The sequence below is a fragment of the Polypterus senegalus genome, chromosome 2 (assembly GCF_016835505.1).
Source record: "Polypterus senegalus isolate Bchr_013 chromosome 2, ASM1683550v1, whole genome shotgun sequence".
Taxonomy (NCBI): Eukaryota; Metazoa; Chordata; class Cladistia; order Polypteriformes; family Polypteridae; genus Polypterus; species Polypterus senegalus.
The window spans coordinates 185,367,066-185,382,203 of record NC_053155.1 but is presented as its reverse complement, the minus strand read 5'-3'; the positions used below and the strand labels follow the sequence as shown (position 1 = coordinate 185,382,203).

At 37.8% G+C, this 15,138-nt stretch overlaps 1 protein-coding gene across 8 annotated transcripts in view; it reads right to left on the bottom strand.

Annotated features, from left to right (window-relative positions):
- LOC120523590 (phosphorylase b kinase regulatory subunit alpha, liver isoform-like) overlaps positions 1-15,138 on the bottom strand; it is a 147,298-nt gene that overhangs the window by 64,357 nt on the left and 67,803 nt on the right. For all 8 annotated transcript variants that reach the window (XR_005632667.1, XR_005632666.1, XM_039745011.1 and 5 more), the window contains exons 8-12: positions 13,955-14,101; positions 12,005-12,058; positions 8,281-8,403; positions 3,353-3,448; positions 2,986-3,093 (exon numbers count right to left, since the gene is read on the bottom strand). Coding sequence is in view for 6 of the 8 variants with exons in the window: in XM_039745011.1 (XP_039600945.1) it covers positions 2,986-3,093; positions 3,353-3,448; positions 8,281-8,403; positions 12,005-12,058; positions 13,955-14,101 (528 nt within the window). In the remaining 2 variants the exon portion in view is untranslated. The remainder of the gene's footprint in view (positions 1-2,985; positions 3,094-3,352; positions 3,449-8,280; positions 8,404-12,004; positions 12,059-13,954; positions 14,102-15,138) is intronic.

Genomic DNA, 15,138 nt, shown 5'->3' with positions numbered 1-15,138 from the left:
ACAACTACTCTAAATGATAAGTAATTGTTGCATTCCTCCTAAAGCATAGTTTTATGGAAACTAAGGAACAATGTCCCATGTTCATATCATGAAAGTGTCAGAATAATTAGATCCACTGACACCTATTCGATAATGGCGATTGATTTCACCATGAGTGTTTGACTATGAGTTTGAATAAGTTGAATAAAAAGCAACATAGTGATATTCTAACATGGAGTAGGTAGGTGGTTAAGCAGGACAAGAAAGATGCGTAGGTCACAGGAATGGTAGGGGACAAGCACCACATCTGAGAGGTGGTTGTGGGCCTTGTCTTAGAGGAGGGCTTGGGCCTTATCAGAAAGGTGGCCATGGGCCACTTTTGAGAGGTGTGGGGGAATGTAGTCGAAGACCATGTCAAAGATCATGGTATGACAATGACTGAGGCAGCTAGAATGATTCGACCAAACCTTAGAAGATTAATTGTGGCCTCAGTCATGAGAACCTTCCGCAATGAGAAACTGTAAGTCTTCAGCATGCACTACAGTGAATATTACAGTACTATATGCTATTAGTAGTTGCCAGATGACTGTATACTGCATTCAAGTGTGTAGCACAGCGAAGGTTATGTGACTAGTGTATGTAAACATGTTCTACAGTTATGTTTCTCCTGTAATTTTTCATATAGAATTCAGACTAAACCAAATAGGAAAAACTCCTAACTAACAAACAAGATCAGGCTGTGGTCAACTTGGTTTGGGCCAGAAAGAATATTATCCTTACAGAAGTCAGACAGCCCATCCTAGACAATGAAAACATCTTCAACAATGTGGAATCCCTAAATCCAAAGAGGACTGTTTCATTTATGTTAGGTAGAATGCCCAGATGGCATTGCATGTTTGTGTCTTTTATTTTTCTATTCTTTATTATGTAAAGCACTTTGAGCTACTGTTTGTATGAAAATGTGCTATATAAATAAATGTTGTTGTTGTTGTTGTGGAAGCCACATGTTTGTCAACTATTGCACATCTGCTGAAAAGTTACCAAATGTCTCTAAACAAGTTATACCATGTGCCTTTTGAGAGAAATGCAGACAGAGTGAAGCAACTGAGGATTGAGTATGTTCAGTTAAGTACAGTGCCATGATGTCTGTTTGTGAAAGATTTCCCATCATTGTACTGTAATCAGTGATTCTTTTCTTTTACTTAGAAGGTGAGGGCCCAGGATGCTGATGAAAATCAACATAAATTTATTTTTGTGAACGAGGCAGGCTACAACTTGGCCAAGACAAGAAGGAGAGGTCAGAATTTTGTCAGCCAGTGAGCAACCACTGTACCCAGACAGCTTCACCATGTGTGTGGCTGTATCAGAAGATGGTGCGGTGGAACGCAGACCTTGTATTGGTTCATACAATGCACAATTCCTTGTAGCATTCTTTTATGAGCTAATTCGGGTCTGTAGAGCTGTTGGTGTTACCTGTGCTATTGTGTGGGACAATGTCAGGTTCCACCATGCTCAACTTGTGCAGGCATGGTTTCAGGCCCTTCCACCACCGTGTACTTGCCCCCATACTCTCCTTTCCTCAACCTGGTAGAGGAAGGTTTCTCCACATTGTGTTGGAAAGTGTATGAAAGTGTCCGCATCAACAAGTGACCCTTCTCCAGGCCATGGATCAGGTATGCTATGACATCACAACAGACCAGTGTCAGGCTTGGATTCGTTATACCTGAAGGCTCTTTCCAAGATGTTTGGCAAGAAAGAACACTCATTTTGATGAGGATTAGAACCTATGAACCAATCCACATGACAGGAATGATGGAAATGAGTGAAAGCTGTAATATTCTGTTTGGCTTTTTGTAAGGCAGGTGAGGAACACTGCACTTTGAATTTTTATTTTTTGTACTACTCTAGTTTTTTTGTAGGTAATTGTTGCTTTCATTTAAAAGTAACCCATGTTGTGATTTACAGTGTTGTAATTCATCAATACATTTCAGATTTGTTCAATGATTCAATTGTGTCTGTAGTATTCTCTCTAATGATCCTTTTACGGTGACATTATGTGTGCCGCTACGATGGCATATGCATCACATATTCTGAACTACAATATCTAAAGGTTATATGAACAATTGCACAGTGATACTATTGGTATCTTGTGTGTGGGTGATCTGAAGAAATGTCTCAATGATTCCGTAAGTGAAGGGTTTCTTTAACAATATGAAAGCAAAATGCAATGTTTTGAACATTGAACAGCCTGTGTTAAAAGTGGTGAACATTTTGAGTACTGGGTCTAGAGTTTTGAAAAATGACATCAAGGTTCTGAAACTAGTGCCAAAGCGATTGTAAAAAACTGCAAACAATACTTCAATCACAGTGGATTTATTTAGAATTATTTGACACTGATCAGCTGAAAAATACTTTTTTATATCAAATGTTTCACCAAGTGAATTGACTAGCAAATGAGAATTAAATACTTCTAAATTCATTAAATCCAATTTCTGTTTTAGAAGTCACAAAATTGTTTGTTATCTCCACTACACTTCAATACAGTTACTTTAATTCTGTACATTACAAAATTGGAAAAAGAAACTGCAGAATGACTGATTACAGGGTCAGACTGTGCACGGGGCAGAATGTGAATCTGGGTGAGGTGTCAGTTCATTGGAGGACTCACACACTATCTCATACAAGTGCAATTTGGAGGCACCAGTTAACCTAACAACAGAGTACTTGGAGAAAAACATGCAGACAATGGGAGAACATGCAACTCCATACATACAGTGAGCAAGTTGAGTTTTCAACCCAGTCTCCTAGAACTTTGAGGGAATTTTATGTTAGGTTTATACTTCAATGTCATAATAAACAATTCAGTTTACAGCCTCCTTTTTTGCCCATTTTAATTTCATTGATTTTCAATTATATATCTCTTTCTATATCTTAGGGTACATCAAAGTTTATGAGTCCAACTACTTATAGTTGTAAAGAATAAGTGTCTTACACTTATTTACTAACCTCTGCTAACAGGCAGCCCAAAATGTACAGTGACTGCCCCCACATGTGAGGCAGTTTCCCAGCATGTACTCGGTCCACTGTATGAGGATTGTTGTATTCTTCCTCTACCTGCATCAGAATACATTTAGTTTAAAGCAGTTAATTAATAAATAAATTAAATAATTTTACCTGATATTTTAGGAATGATAAATTTAGACTTCTCCATTTGCCCTCCTTAATTTGTCTGAAATGCCTTCACATATTATACTCTTCTAGGAAATGCAAAACCAAATATAAAGAGGCTAAGGCAGAAAATGAGCATTGCTACTGTGGAGAAGTACTAACAAGCACACAAATTAAGAATCAGCATCCCACTAAAGCCGTCTACCTTGTCTGGTGGGACAGTGTACAGCTCAGGCAAAAGACGGATGCCATTTTTGCCTCTTATTAGAATGCCATCCAGAGCTTCCCTGTATTCTTGTACCTGTAAAAGATAAAAGGATAAATTAGCCCATATAATAACATTACTCCCTTGACAGATTATAACCAAATTCAATTCTGTCAAACCAGAACTCACTTCTGTTTGTGTACTTAGTCCCAAATGCCAATACTTGATCAATTTTTCATACATCACTGACAGCAGTTTTGTTTGATAAGTGAGCAAAATCAAAACATTTTAGATGAGATCAATTAAGTTTGAAGCAGTTACACCTCAGAAGGGCAGTGAAATGAAAATAAAAAGGAGAGCATTTTTTTCTTCCTCAGATAAGAAGAAAACAAAACCTACAAAGCAAATGTCATGTGAGGGGATGTAAATAAATACTGGGAAGGATTGACTTTTTACTACAAAAGATTTTCAGGCTACAAATTAGTTTTTTTAGACATTTTAAGCAACTAATTAATAAGAGGATCTCTCACAACCATTTGTATTTTCCAGTTGAATATATACTTACAAATTTAATTTCTGTAATTTATAATGAATAAATTAAAAATTAACATATCTAGCCACCCATTCTTGTACATGGGTATTAGTATACAGTATATAAATATGAGGTGTGGCAGAAAAGTAATGAGACTGGCAACACTGCAAGTGATCTGGCAACGCTGCGCTATTGTCCTTAATAGAGCACGTGTATCAGTACCCTCCCATAGCTCAGTGCGAGTTTCAACTCCTTCCGTTAACTACGTGATTTTTGTGACTGCTATTAGCGAAGTTGTGTTTTTGGTTGTGCGTCATGCAAAATGGAACAGCTTGGAGAATCGGCAAGTGTGACGTTTGAAAAGTTAAAACAGGCCTATGGGGAACATTCTTTATCCCGAGCTCAAGTTTTTCGCTGGCACAAATCATTTTTGGAAGGCAGAAAACACGTTGGAAGATGAACACCGTTTAGGGAGACCTTCAACTTCGAAAACCAATGAAAACATCGAACATGTGAACACTCTTGTGAGATCAGACCGTCGTTTAATATTAAGAATGTTGAGTGAACAATTAAATTTGAACAGATTTACCGTTCATCAAATTTTGACTGAACATTTGCACATGCGAAAGGTCTGTGCCAAAATGGTGCCGAAAAACCTCACAATTGAGCAGAAGGACAATCGAAAAAACAACTGTCTTGATCTTCTTGACAGAATCGCTAATGAGCAAGATTTCTTTAGTCGTGTGATCACAGGTGATGAATCATGGATTTTTGAATAGGATCCTGAGACCAAGAGGCAAAGTCAGGAGTGGCACACTGCAAACTCTCTTCGACCAAAGAAAGCTTGAATGAGCAAATAGAAGATCAAATCAATGCTGATTTCTTTTTTTGACAAAAGGGGAATAGTCCACAAAGAATTTGTTCCTCCAGGACAAACTGTCAACCAAGTTTTTTATAAAGACATCCTTGAAAAGCTCAGAAAAAGGGTCATTCGCGTGAGACCAGACATTGCAGACAAATGGATGCTCCATCATGATAACGCCCCATGCCACACTGCCCTCTCCATAACAGAATTTTTGACCTCAAAAGGCATTCCTGTGGTTCCCCAGCCCCCTTATTCACCTGACCTCAGTCCGTGTGACTTTTTCCTTTTTCCTAAACTGAAAAATGTCCTCAAAGGACGTCATTTCGGGACTTTAGAAAACATCCAAAAGAGTGTAACGGACATGCTGAAGACCATACCGGTTGAAGACTTCCAGCGCTGCTACCAACAGTGGGAACAACGTCTCCATCGGTGTGTAACTGCCCAAGGAACTACTTTGAAGGGGATAACATTGATGTTTGAAAAAAATAAAAACTTTGGTAAATAAAAAATCAGTCTCATTACTTTTCTGCCACACCTCGTACATCTTTACAAATTAAATCAAATCAAGTGTGGAGTAATAAAGTTTCTGTATGAAGCTGAGAATTAGACAGATCTGGCAGATCAGGTAGATGTGGAACAAAACAATATTTTTACAGAAAGTCACAGAGAGGGTAGACAAACTAGTCGTTCTGAAGAAGAGATCGAGATTATTATTCTTTGAAAATTACAGAAGGCCTCATCTACTTGTCATAGACAGAGAAAAAAGTATTTTTTCAGACAGATGAGTTCTTTTATGTTTTTGTGTAATATCCAAACCACAATGGACAAAGTAAGATGAGCAGTAGCTGGTCAATAAAATAGCTGGGGCAATATGGATCAATAGACCTCTACTCATTTGTACTTCTTTGTGCTCTCAAAAACAAGTTCTTGATAAAAAAAAAAAAAACACTTTACAGAGGAGTAGAAATTGTACTAAAGTCAGATGGTTTGCACAGGTGTACAAATTGATATAATTAAGTCAATGAACACCCAGCTGGACCTAATGTTAAGTGCAGAAATGCTAAGCAGACACATAAGCTCATTATGTTGGCTACAACTGCATGAAGAAGAAATCTAGATGAAGATACATTTGTCAGCTTCAGTGAGGAACACTAGTTACTTTGCTGATTTTTCACAATGAATAAGTGGCTTAGAAGTTGCTGACATAGAACATCACCAATAATCCAAAACTGGATAAAAGCACAAGCTCCTTCATTGAAAGTGCAACAAAAAGCAAGCAAGCAGCACTGGAACATCCATCTTTATAATATGCCTATCCAGAGTAGGGTTGCAGAACAGCTGAAGGTTACACTATGTGGTCATAAAAGATCGCTTGGCATCTTTTGAAAAGATTACAATGCTTCCCAATTTCCTAGCTAAATTGTCTACCATGGCCTGGTTACTGGATAACTACAATACATGGACAAAAGTATTGGGACACCTGACTATTACACCAACAGGGACTTTAATGACATTGCATTCAAATACATAGACTTCAATATGAGGTTGCCCACCTTGGCAGCTATAACAGCTTCCACTCTTCTTGGAAGGCTTTCCACAAGATTTTGGACTGTTTATGCAGGAATTTGTGGCCATTCATTCTGTAGAGCATTTATGAGGTCAGGCACTGATGTTGGACAAAAAGACCTGGCTCGCAATCTCCGTTCCAGTTCATCTCAAAGGTGAACTCATCCAACCATGTCTTTAAAGACCTTGATTGATGCACTGGGGCATAGTCATGCTGGAATTGAAAAGGGGCCCAAACTGTTTTCACAAAGTTGGAAGCATAGCATTGTCCAAAATATCTTATGCTGAAGTATTAAAATTGTCCTTCACTGGAAGTAAGGAATCTAGCCCAGACCCAGAAAAACAGCTCCACGCCTTTATCCCTCCTCAACCAAACTTCACAGTTGGCAAAATGCAGTCTGACAGATAACAGTATACCGGCATCTGCCAAACCCAGACTTGCCGATCTGACTGCCAAACAGAGAAGGGTGATTAGTCACACCATAGAACAAATTTCCACTATCCAGTGGCAGTGTTCTTTACAACACTCCATCCGGCGATTGGCATTAACTTGGTGATGTGAGGCTCGCATCTAGCTGCTCGGCCATGGAAACTCACTCCAAGAAGCTCCCGCCACATAGTCTTTGCCAGTGGAAGTATGGAATTCTTCAGTTTTGGAATCAGCAGAGCATTGGGGATTTTTACAAACCACGCACATGAACAGTCATTGACCCTGCTCTGTGACCTTACGTGGTCTTATGCTTTATGGCCGTTTTGCTGTTTCTCCTACATCCTTCCACTTTCCAGTAATAGCACTTACAGTTGATTGTGGAATATTCAGCAGGGATGAAATTTCACGAACCGTCTTGTTGCAAAGGTGGCATCCTATCACAGTACCATGCTTGAAATCACTGAGCTCTTCAGAGTGACCAATCTTGTTTCACAAATGTTTACAAATGGGAATTGCATGGCTAAGTGCTCGATTTTATACACCTGTTGCAATGGATCTGACTGAATTCAATAATTAAGAGGTATGTCCCTATACTTTTGGCCATATAGTGTATCTCCCTAAACCACCTAATAGCTAATTTGTAAAAGGCGTACTATCACAAAAATGGCTAACATCAAAACATCCAGGTGGATGCAACACATTGGTAGATGTTGAAGTAGATGCCCACTATCAATGCAAACTGCTGTGAAAATGATAAAAAAAACACTATGTACTATACATGTAATTAATTATACATTTTATTTTATTATTATTCTAGCAATCACAGGGACCAACCCAGGAACAACACTTGGACTGGACAACAGTCCATGATAGGGAGAATACATATACACATACACTCACACATTCTAGGGCAAATTTGGCAATACTATTTCGCCTAACCTGCATGTCTTTGGATTCTGGGAGGAAACCTGAGTGCTCAAGGGAAACTTACTTGGACGTGTGGAGAACATGCAAACTCCATGAAGGAAACATAATGTTTCTTGACTGTGAGGCAGCTGCTCTTCCATTGCAGCCACTTTGCTGATCACACTGGACTATTTCACTGTAAACATCATTCTGTGGCAAAACCATAATCAAAAACAGTCCACCTAGACAGGAAAACTGGGATAAAACAATGTAATCCATGTGTATGGATAAGTCTTTCATGATGTCAGTCCAAATGAGTACATATGGGAGATTCTGGAATGGCTCCTGAGAAAATGTTTTGTGCGAAAATCACCAAAATCAAATGACAGCATTTCAGAAAGAAAGAAAACTGTCACATCCTTCCAACTCACTTCCAGACATTTGTAGAATGTCTGACAAGGTGTTGTTTGAGGTTACTTGTTGTGGCCCCATGTAAATTTAAGTTGATGTTTCTTTTTGTCAGTTACATATAGGTACCTATGAACATATCCAAAAAAACGCACATCATTATTTTATTTAACCCTTTAAACACTTATGGAAAGAAGGTAAGATTAAAAAAGAATTCTAACCTGAACCTGATCTCCACTGAAAAGACCATCTAAAATGAGGTAGGTCCAAAAAACTGGCCATTCACATTCAATATTTTCAAAGAGTTTTAGTTCAGCAGGATCATAGTGCAATCTCCTAGGGTCCTAAAACAAGAACAGGAAAATGTTATGTTTTCAAAAATAGTGCAATTACAACACAGAAATATGCCAGTATTATTTCTCTAAAGATCTTTTAGGCATTACTTTGATCTCTTATTGTAGACTGCTGCTTCGTCTTTTGAAAAAAAGGATATAAGATTTAATTTAATATACATAATACTGTATAATACATAATATACATTTAATTTAATATCATAAGGCAGAAGCATCATCACAAACAGTCCATCTAGATAGGGAAAACTGGAGTAAAACAATGTAATCCATGTGCCATGGCCTTTCAGTCATGATACTTCAGTCCAAAGGAGTACACATGGAAGATTCAGGAATGACTACTGATAAAATGGTCAATACATAATATACTGTATACATACTAAATACAAATTAAGTATAGGTTCAGAAGCGACTCAAGCTGCCCTATGCTTTATAATATTAGTTAGCTAAATACTGTATATGTTATTTATTTATTTATTTTTTGTTAAACACAAGCACTTTTTGGCAAAGAGTCAATAATTTGTACACCAAAAAAGTTCCTATTACATTTGTTTTGAGCAAGTATACTGGATTTATTTAAGCAAACATGCACAGAGCACTGTGTGTGATGTATCAAAGGTTATAGTTCTGTTTTCATATAGGCTGACTTATACACTCTTTCTGTGCTTGCATATTTTTTGGCTTAAGCTCTTATTTTTCTCTCCCAGTTTAAAATATACTGTTAAGTCAGCCAATACTGTAAACTGCACTGTTAGTTCATTACTCTGGGTTTATCCATAAATGTGATTTACTACTGTTACATCTGAGGCAAGTTCCTGCTTTACATCTATTGAAGCTAGAATTAGCACTGCCTCCTGATGATCCTGCACGAGAACATGAAAGAATGAATGGTTACATTTTCAGCTAGGGATTGATGTGAGCTTTCTCAATTGGTTTATTGCTGTTTTACATACAAATACTAAATCTTGTGCAAGGAAAACAAATCAGATTACAAGTTACTGTGTTACATTTTATAAGACAACTGGCCTCAGTTACAGTGGTGTAAGTTAATCAGATGTATTAGATAGAAAGATACTTTATTAATCCCAAGAGGAAACTCACATACTCCAGCAGCAGCATACTGATAAAAAACAATATTAAATTAAAGAGTGATAAAAATGCAGGTAAAACAGACAATAACTTTGTATAATGTTAACGTTTACACCAAGGGTGGAATTAAAGAGTCGCAGTGTGAGTGAGGAACGATCTCCTCAGTCAGTGACAGCAGTCTGTCGCTAAAGCTGCTCCTCTGTCTGGAAATTATACTGTTCAGTGGATGCAGTGGATTCTACATGATTGACAGGAGCCTGTTCAGCGCCCCTTGCTCTGCCACGGATGTCAAACTGTCCAGCTCCATGCCTACAATAGAGCCTGCCTTCCTCAACAGTTTGTCCAGGCATAAGGCATCCTTCTTCTTTATGCTGCTTCCCCAGCACACCACTGCGTAGAAGAGGGCACTTGCCACAACCGTCAGACAGAACATCTGCAGCATCTTATTGCAGATGTTGAAGGACGCCAGTCTTCTAAGAAAGTATAGTCGGCTCTGTCCTCTCTTGCACAGAGCATCAGTATTGGCAGTCCAGTCCAATTTATCATCCAGCTGCACTCCCAGGTATTTATAGGTCTGTACCCTCCACACACAGTCGCCTCTGATAATCACGGAATCCAGGAGGGACCTGGGTTTTTTAAAATCTACCACCAGCTCCTTGGTTTTGCTGGTGTTCAGGTGTAAGTGGTTTGAGTCGCACCATTTAACAAAGTCCTTGATTAGGTTCTTATACTGCTCCTCCTGCCCACTCCTGATGCCGCCCACGATAGCAGTGTCATCAGTGAACTTTTGCACGTGGCAGGACTCCGAGTTGCATTGGAAGTCCGATGTATATAGGCTGAGCAGGCCCAGAGAAAGTACAGCCCCCTGCAGTGCTCCTGTGTTGCTGACCATAATGTCAGACCCGCAGTTCCTGAGACACACATACTGAGGTCTGTCTGTAAGATAGTCCATAATACATGCCACCAGGTACTGAATCTACTCCCATCTCTGTCAGCTTGTCTCTAAGGAGCAGAGGTTTGGTGGTGTTGAAGGCACTAGAGAAGTCCAGAAATATAATTCTTACAGCACCACTGTCTCTATCCAAGGGGGAAAGGGATCGGTGTAGCATATAGATGATGGCATCTTCTGCCCCCACCTTCTCCTGGTATGCGAACTGCAGAGGGTTGAGGGCGTGGCAGACCTGTGGCCTCAGGTGGTGAAGCAGGAGCCAACCCATGGTCTTCATCACATGTGATGTCAGAGCAACAGTGCCTCAGGGTGCTGTGTTTTTAATTTAACAATAGCGGAATGGATGATGTCACCCACTATCTCCACGTCCGCCCGAGGAGGAATGTAAACAATAACAACAATGGCGTGTCCAAACTCTCTGGACAAGTAACAGGGATGCAGACTTATGGCCAACTGTTCGATGTCCCTGCAGCAAGTGGAGATTTTGACGTTTACATGTCCAGAGTTACACCACCTTGTATTTACATAGAGAGTGAGTCCTCCTCATCTCTGCTTCCTGCAGGTATTTGCGTCTCTGTCTGCTCTAACTGTGCTAAACCCGAGTAGCTCCACGTTAGCATCTGGGATGTTAGTTGTTAGCCACATTTCACAAAAACACAACAAGCTGCATTCTCTGTAAGTCCTGACATTTTTAACCAGCGCGGCCATTTCGGCGATCTTATTTGGTAGTTAGTTCACATTTCCCAGGATCACAGAAGGCTTGAAACGCCACTTTCTCACAAATTGCTTCACTTTTAGCTTAGCTCCGGCTCTACTACCATGATACCGCGGCATGGGCATTTGTTTTCAGCACTTGAAGTTGACTACTTGAATAGACGAGTCTCGGTGTGTAAAAATTCCATATTAGAAGTACTATGTAACTAACTGAGTACTTTTCTGCATGTAGTATTGCTAAAGAAGGTTGATTTTGGCTTACTGAGTGTGATAAGAGCATTTGTTAGAGGAACCTTTAGAATTCATCAATATTTTTTTCATACAACTGAATATAAGTAGATCAAATGGCTTTTGAGAGAACAGATTCAGGTTCTTATTTGTAGATTCACTTTAAGGAAAAAACAACCCCAGAGAAATGAGGAATATAAAAAAGTATCATGGCTTATAGAATTAAAACAATAATATGTTTTAAAAAACTTTTTTTAATTTCAGGATCAAGCCCAAGGAAAAAGTATTGTGATTAGTCCACCTTTTGTCCCAATGTTATGGTACTATCCTTTAAGTACCAGAGATTACACTGATCTTCCACTATCATTCATACACTTAATTCTTGTGCTGCATACTCTATTAATGTCTCATTGTTGTTTTAAAATTCTACTATGTGTACGATGCTATTACTTATTTTGCACAACAAAAAAAATTGATGAAAGATTATATAAAAACTATCGTGATTAAGCCTAATATGATGTTAACAAGAATTATTCTGAAACATTAACAAATCAGCAACGATAAAAAATCCTCTTAGACATTGTTAAGATGGTAGAAGTAGATGCTGTTCATTACCTCCCTTGGTGTCTTGTAACCATCTCTGAGAAATCGGCAGCAACCATAACGTCCCTGTAGAGAAAAATAGGCTAGAATAAAGTACACTTTATTTATATGAATGTTTGATGCATTTTGATATTACAGACAATTCCAAGTGTTTAATAACAATTAAAACTAATACAGAATGACAATAATGGTTAAGACAAAAACTAAGGGAAAAACATATCACTTGTTTGCCTAGCTTTTAGTAGCAATAGGATAGTAAATTAAAGATAAACGTATTGCCAAAATTGTTAGCAAGTGGGAGTAAAAATTATCATTAGATTGACCAACAATTCACAACAGTAATTTTGTAAAATGTTGTATCTTTGCAGTAAAGTGGAAGCCAAGTCTCAGATAGAGCTTGCAATTAACTGGTTAATCTAGTTTGTCATTTTCACCTATGGTCATGAGCTCTGCTAGCGTTAAAAAGAATGAGACTGTAAGCTTTAAAGTCTTTAAAATAATTTTATTACTGTAACATCACTTCAGCACCATCCTGTTCTAAAAGCATTGTTTGGGTAAAGCCATTGCCTGTGTTGTTTCATACAGCAGTGGCCATATTATTGTTAGCAAACATGTTGGCTGTTATGACCAAAATCTCTGTGATACATGATGTCAGTGTAGTGACATTATAAAAGAAAACAACACACTTAAATCAGTGTTCAAGATTTTGGATTCCACAAAAAATTTCTTTGACCACTAACTTGACTCATTTTTTGCTTGGTCAATTTGGTATTTTTGAAACCCTCTCGGTATTTTCATCTCTTGCTAGTTTCAATGACATTTCAAATTTGTGTCCCTGAAAATGCTCTTCATTTACTAGTCCAAAAATTATCATCACTATTTTAGTAAAACTCTTATCCATTACACACACAATACCCGCAATAAAGGAGAACCTCAGAATAGAACTGTTCAGTTGGGGTGGCATAAACAAATTAAGATATCCCCTGTGAAGACAAGGGGACAGACTCAAGACATTCTAGCGGGATGGTTTCTCTTGGATAACCTGTGAGCAGCTACGAATTCCACAAAAATGCATGAAAAAAGAGTGGCTTGGTCAGTCCAGCTCTGCATGTTGCCAGGGTGGTTCTCATCAGAACAAACACATGGGAGGTCAAGTGAGCAAAGAGCAGTAGATGCTTTTCTTATTAAATATTGTAACAAATTTCACTTGGTTCTCATCAGTTCATGAAGTAATTAGATATGGAAAAGTACAACATCAACTGAGATATGATTTTAAGTTAATCAAAAACTTTACAGAACACTGAACAGCTTATATAGGAACAGGTATATATAGAAAATCCTTTAATTTTGGTTCAAATGGTTAAATGGCAGGGGTTAATATCATGGGTGCTCCATTTTTGGAGTTTACATTTTCTCTCAATTTGCGTATGGGTATCTTCTGGGTGCTCTGGATTCCTCCCACAGTCTGAAAACATGAAGGTTGAATGGATTACATCCTGATATGCGTGTGTGTATGTATGTGTTTGTGTGTGTTCAGCCTGCGATGAGCTGGCATCGTGTCTTTGTGCGTAGTGTTTGCTGGGATATGCTCCAGCTTCCCTGTAAATCTGCTCTGGATAAGCAGGTTTAGAAAATGAATAAATATATCGATTGTTCAATGAGGTATGGTTAAAAATGAAAATTTCATGTCAGTTATGCATTTAAAAGGTCGCTTTAGAAATTAAATTGCAGACCTGTTTTATAAAGAGACAAAGAAAATGCAGCCATTCTAGTTCTACCTAAAAACATCTAAATGTAGCAAAAGGTGTCAATTGCAAAACTGTGTAGTTGTGTGTATGTGAAAATTATTGACAGTCATACATGGCAGTGATACATGGTCTTCCTTTATTCTGTGACTATCAGACAGTACAACTGCAATTAGAGTTCATAAAGCCCAAAAAGTACACAAAGAGACTGCCTTACCTGTAGCTTAGTAATGATCTCATTTTTTGTCAGATTCACAAGGTCTATGTCTTCAACAGCAAAGGCAGGAAATGAAATAACAGATAATAGTCCAGCGTCAATTTCCTTTGAGGTGGAAGCTCTTGGCAGCATGGAGCAAAGAATAGACTAACAACATAAGAAAAACATTGAAATGTATTATACAAAAAAAATGTTACCATTTCCACATTACAAAATAGTTGTTTTATTTTAAAGGAATACTTCACCCCAAACAATATCTTTTTATCTTTTATTTACCCCATGTTGTCTATAGTGATGGTAAAGAAAAAAAAAATAATCTTATGTTTTCATGAAGAACAGAAATTAGTAGTTTACGATACAAGAAGCCTCAAATTGAGCATGATAGGAGCCTATACTGAATAACAGCAAACAATATTAAAATATCTATGAAAAAATGGTCAAAATACTCATGTTGCACAATTAACATGTCATCCATGTTATCCAATTGTATTCTCACAAAATCCAAAGCATGTATATTTTTAGATAAAGTATTGTCAAAAATACTTCAGTAAAATCAGAGTAGTATATGAATAGGACATTTATTTCAATAGAAAATGTGTTAAATTAAAGATCAACTTCACCCCTCATTGTTTGGTGAAGAACCCTTTCTTCACATCAAAGGTCAACAGACTCCCATCGAAGCCCACTGTATCATGAACTTTGTGATCTCTGTTCTTCATGAAAACATGAAATTTAATATTTTGTTAAGGCATTACTACAAATAACATAGGGTAAGTAACAGATTAAAAAAAGATTATTTTTGGGAGTAGTATTCCTTTAAGAAACTTCATGGTTATTCTAGATGGTTAACTTTACAAGAAATGTAACTTTTATAGATTTTTTTATAATAATTGTTTATGGGTAGGAAAGGATAATACATATTTTCATTTATCTTTTAAACTTCCTTTACTCTTTACTAGGGGCCAGGGTCTATCCTGATAGCACAGGGTAAGAGCTAAGAACAGAGTCTTCCGGGAACATCAGGGCATCACTGGACATACTCATAAAGCATTATTATTCCACAAGCTTAATCCATATAAGGGTCTCTGGGTGTTGGAGCCAACCCTATCAGTTGTGGATACAAAGCAGCAAACAATCTTGTATAAGGAAAATAATCAAAAACATAGACCACTCACACACATATA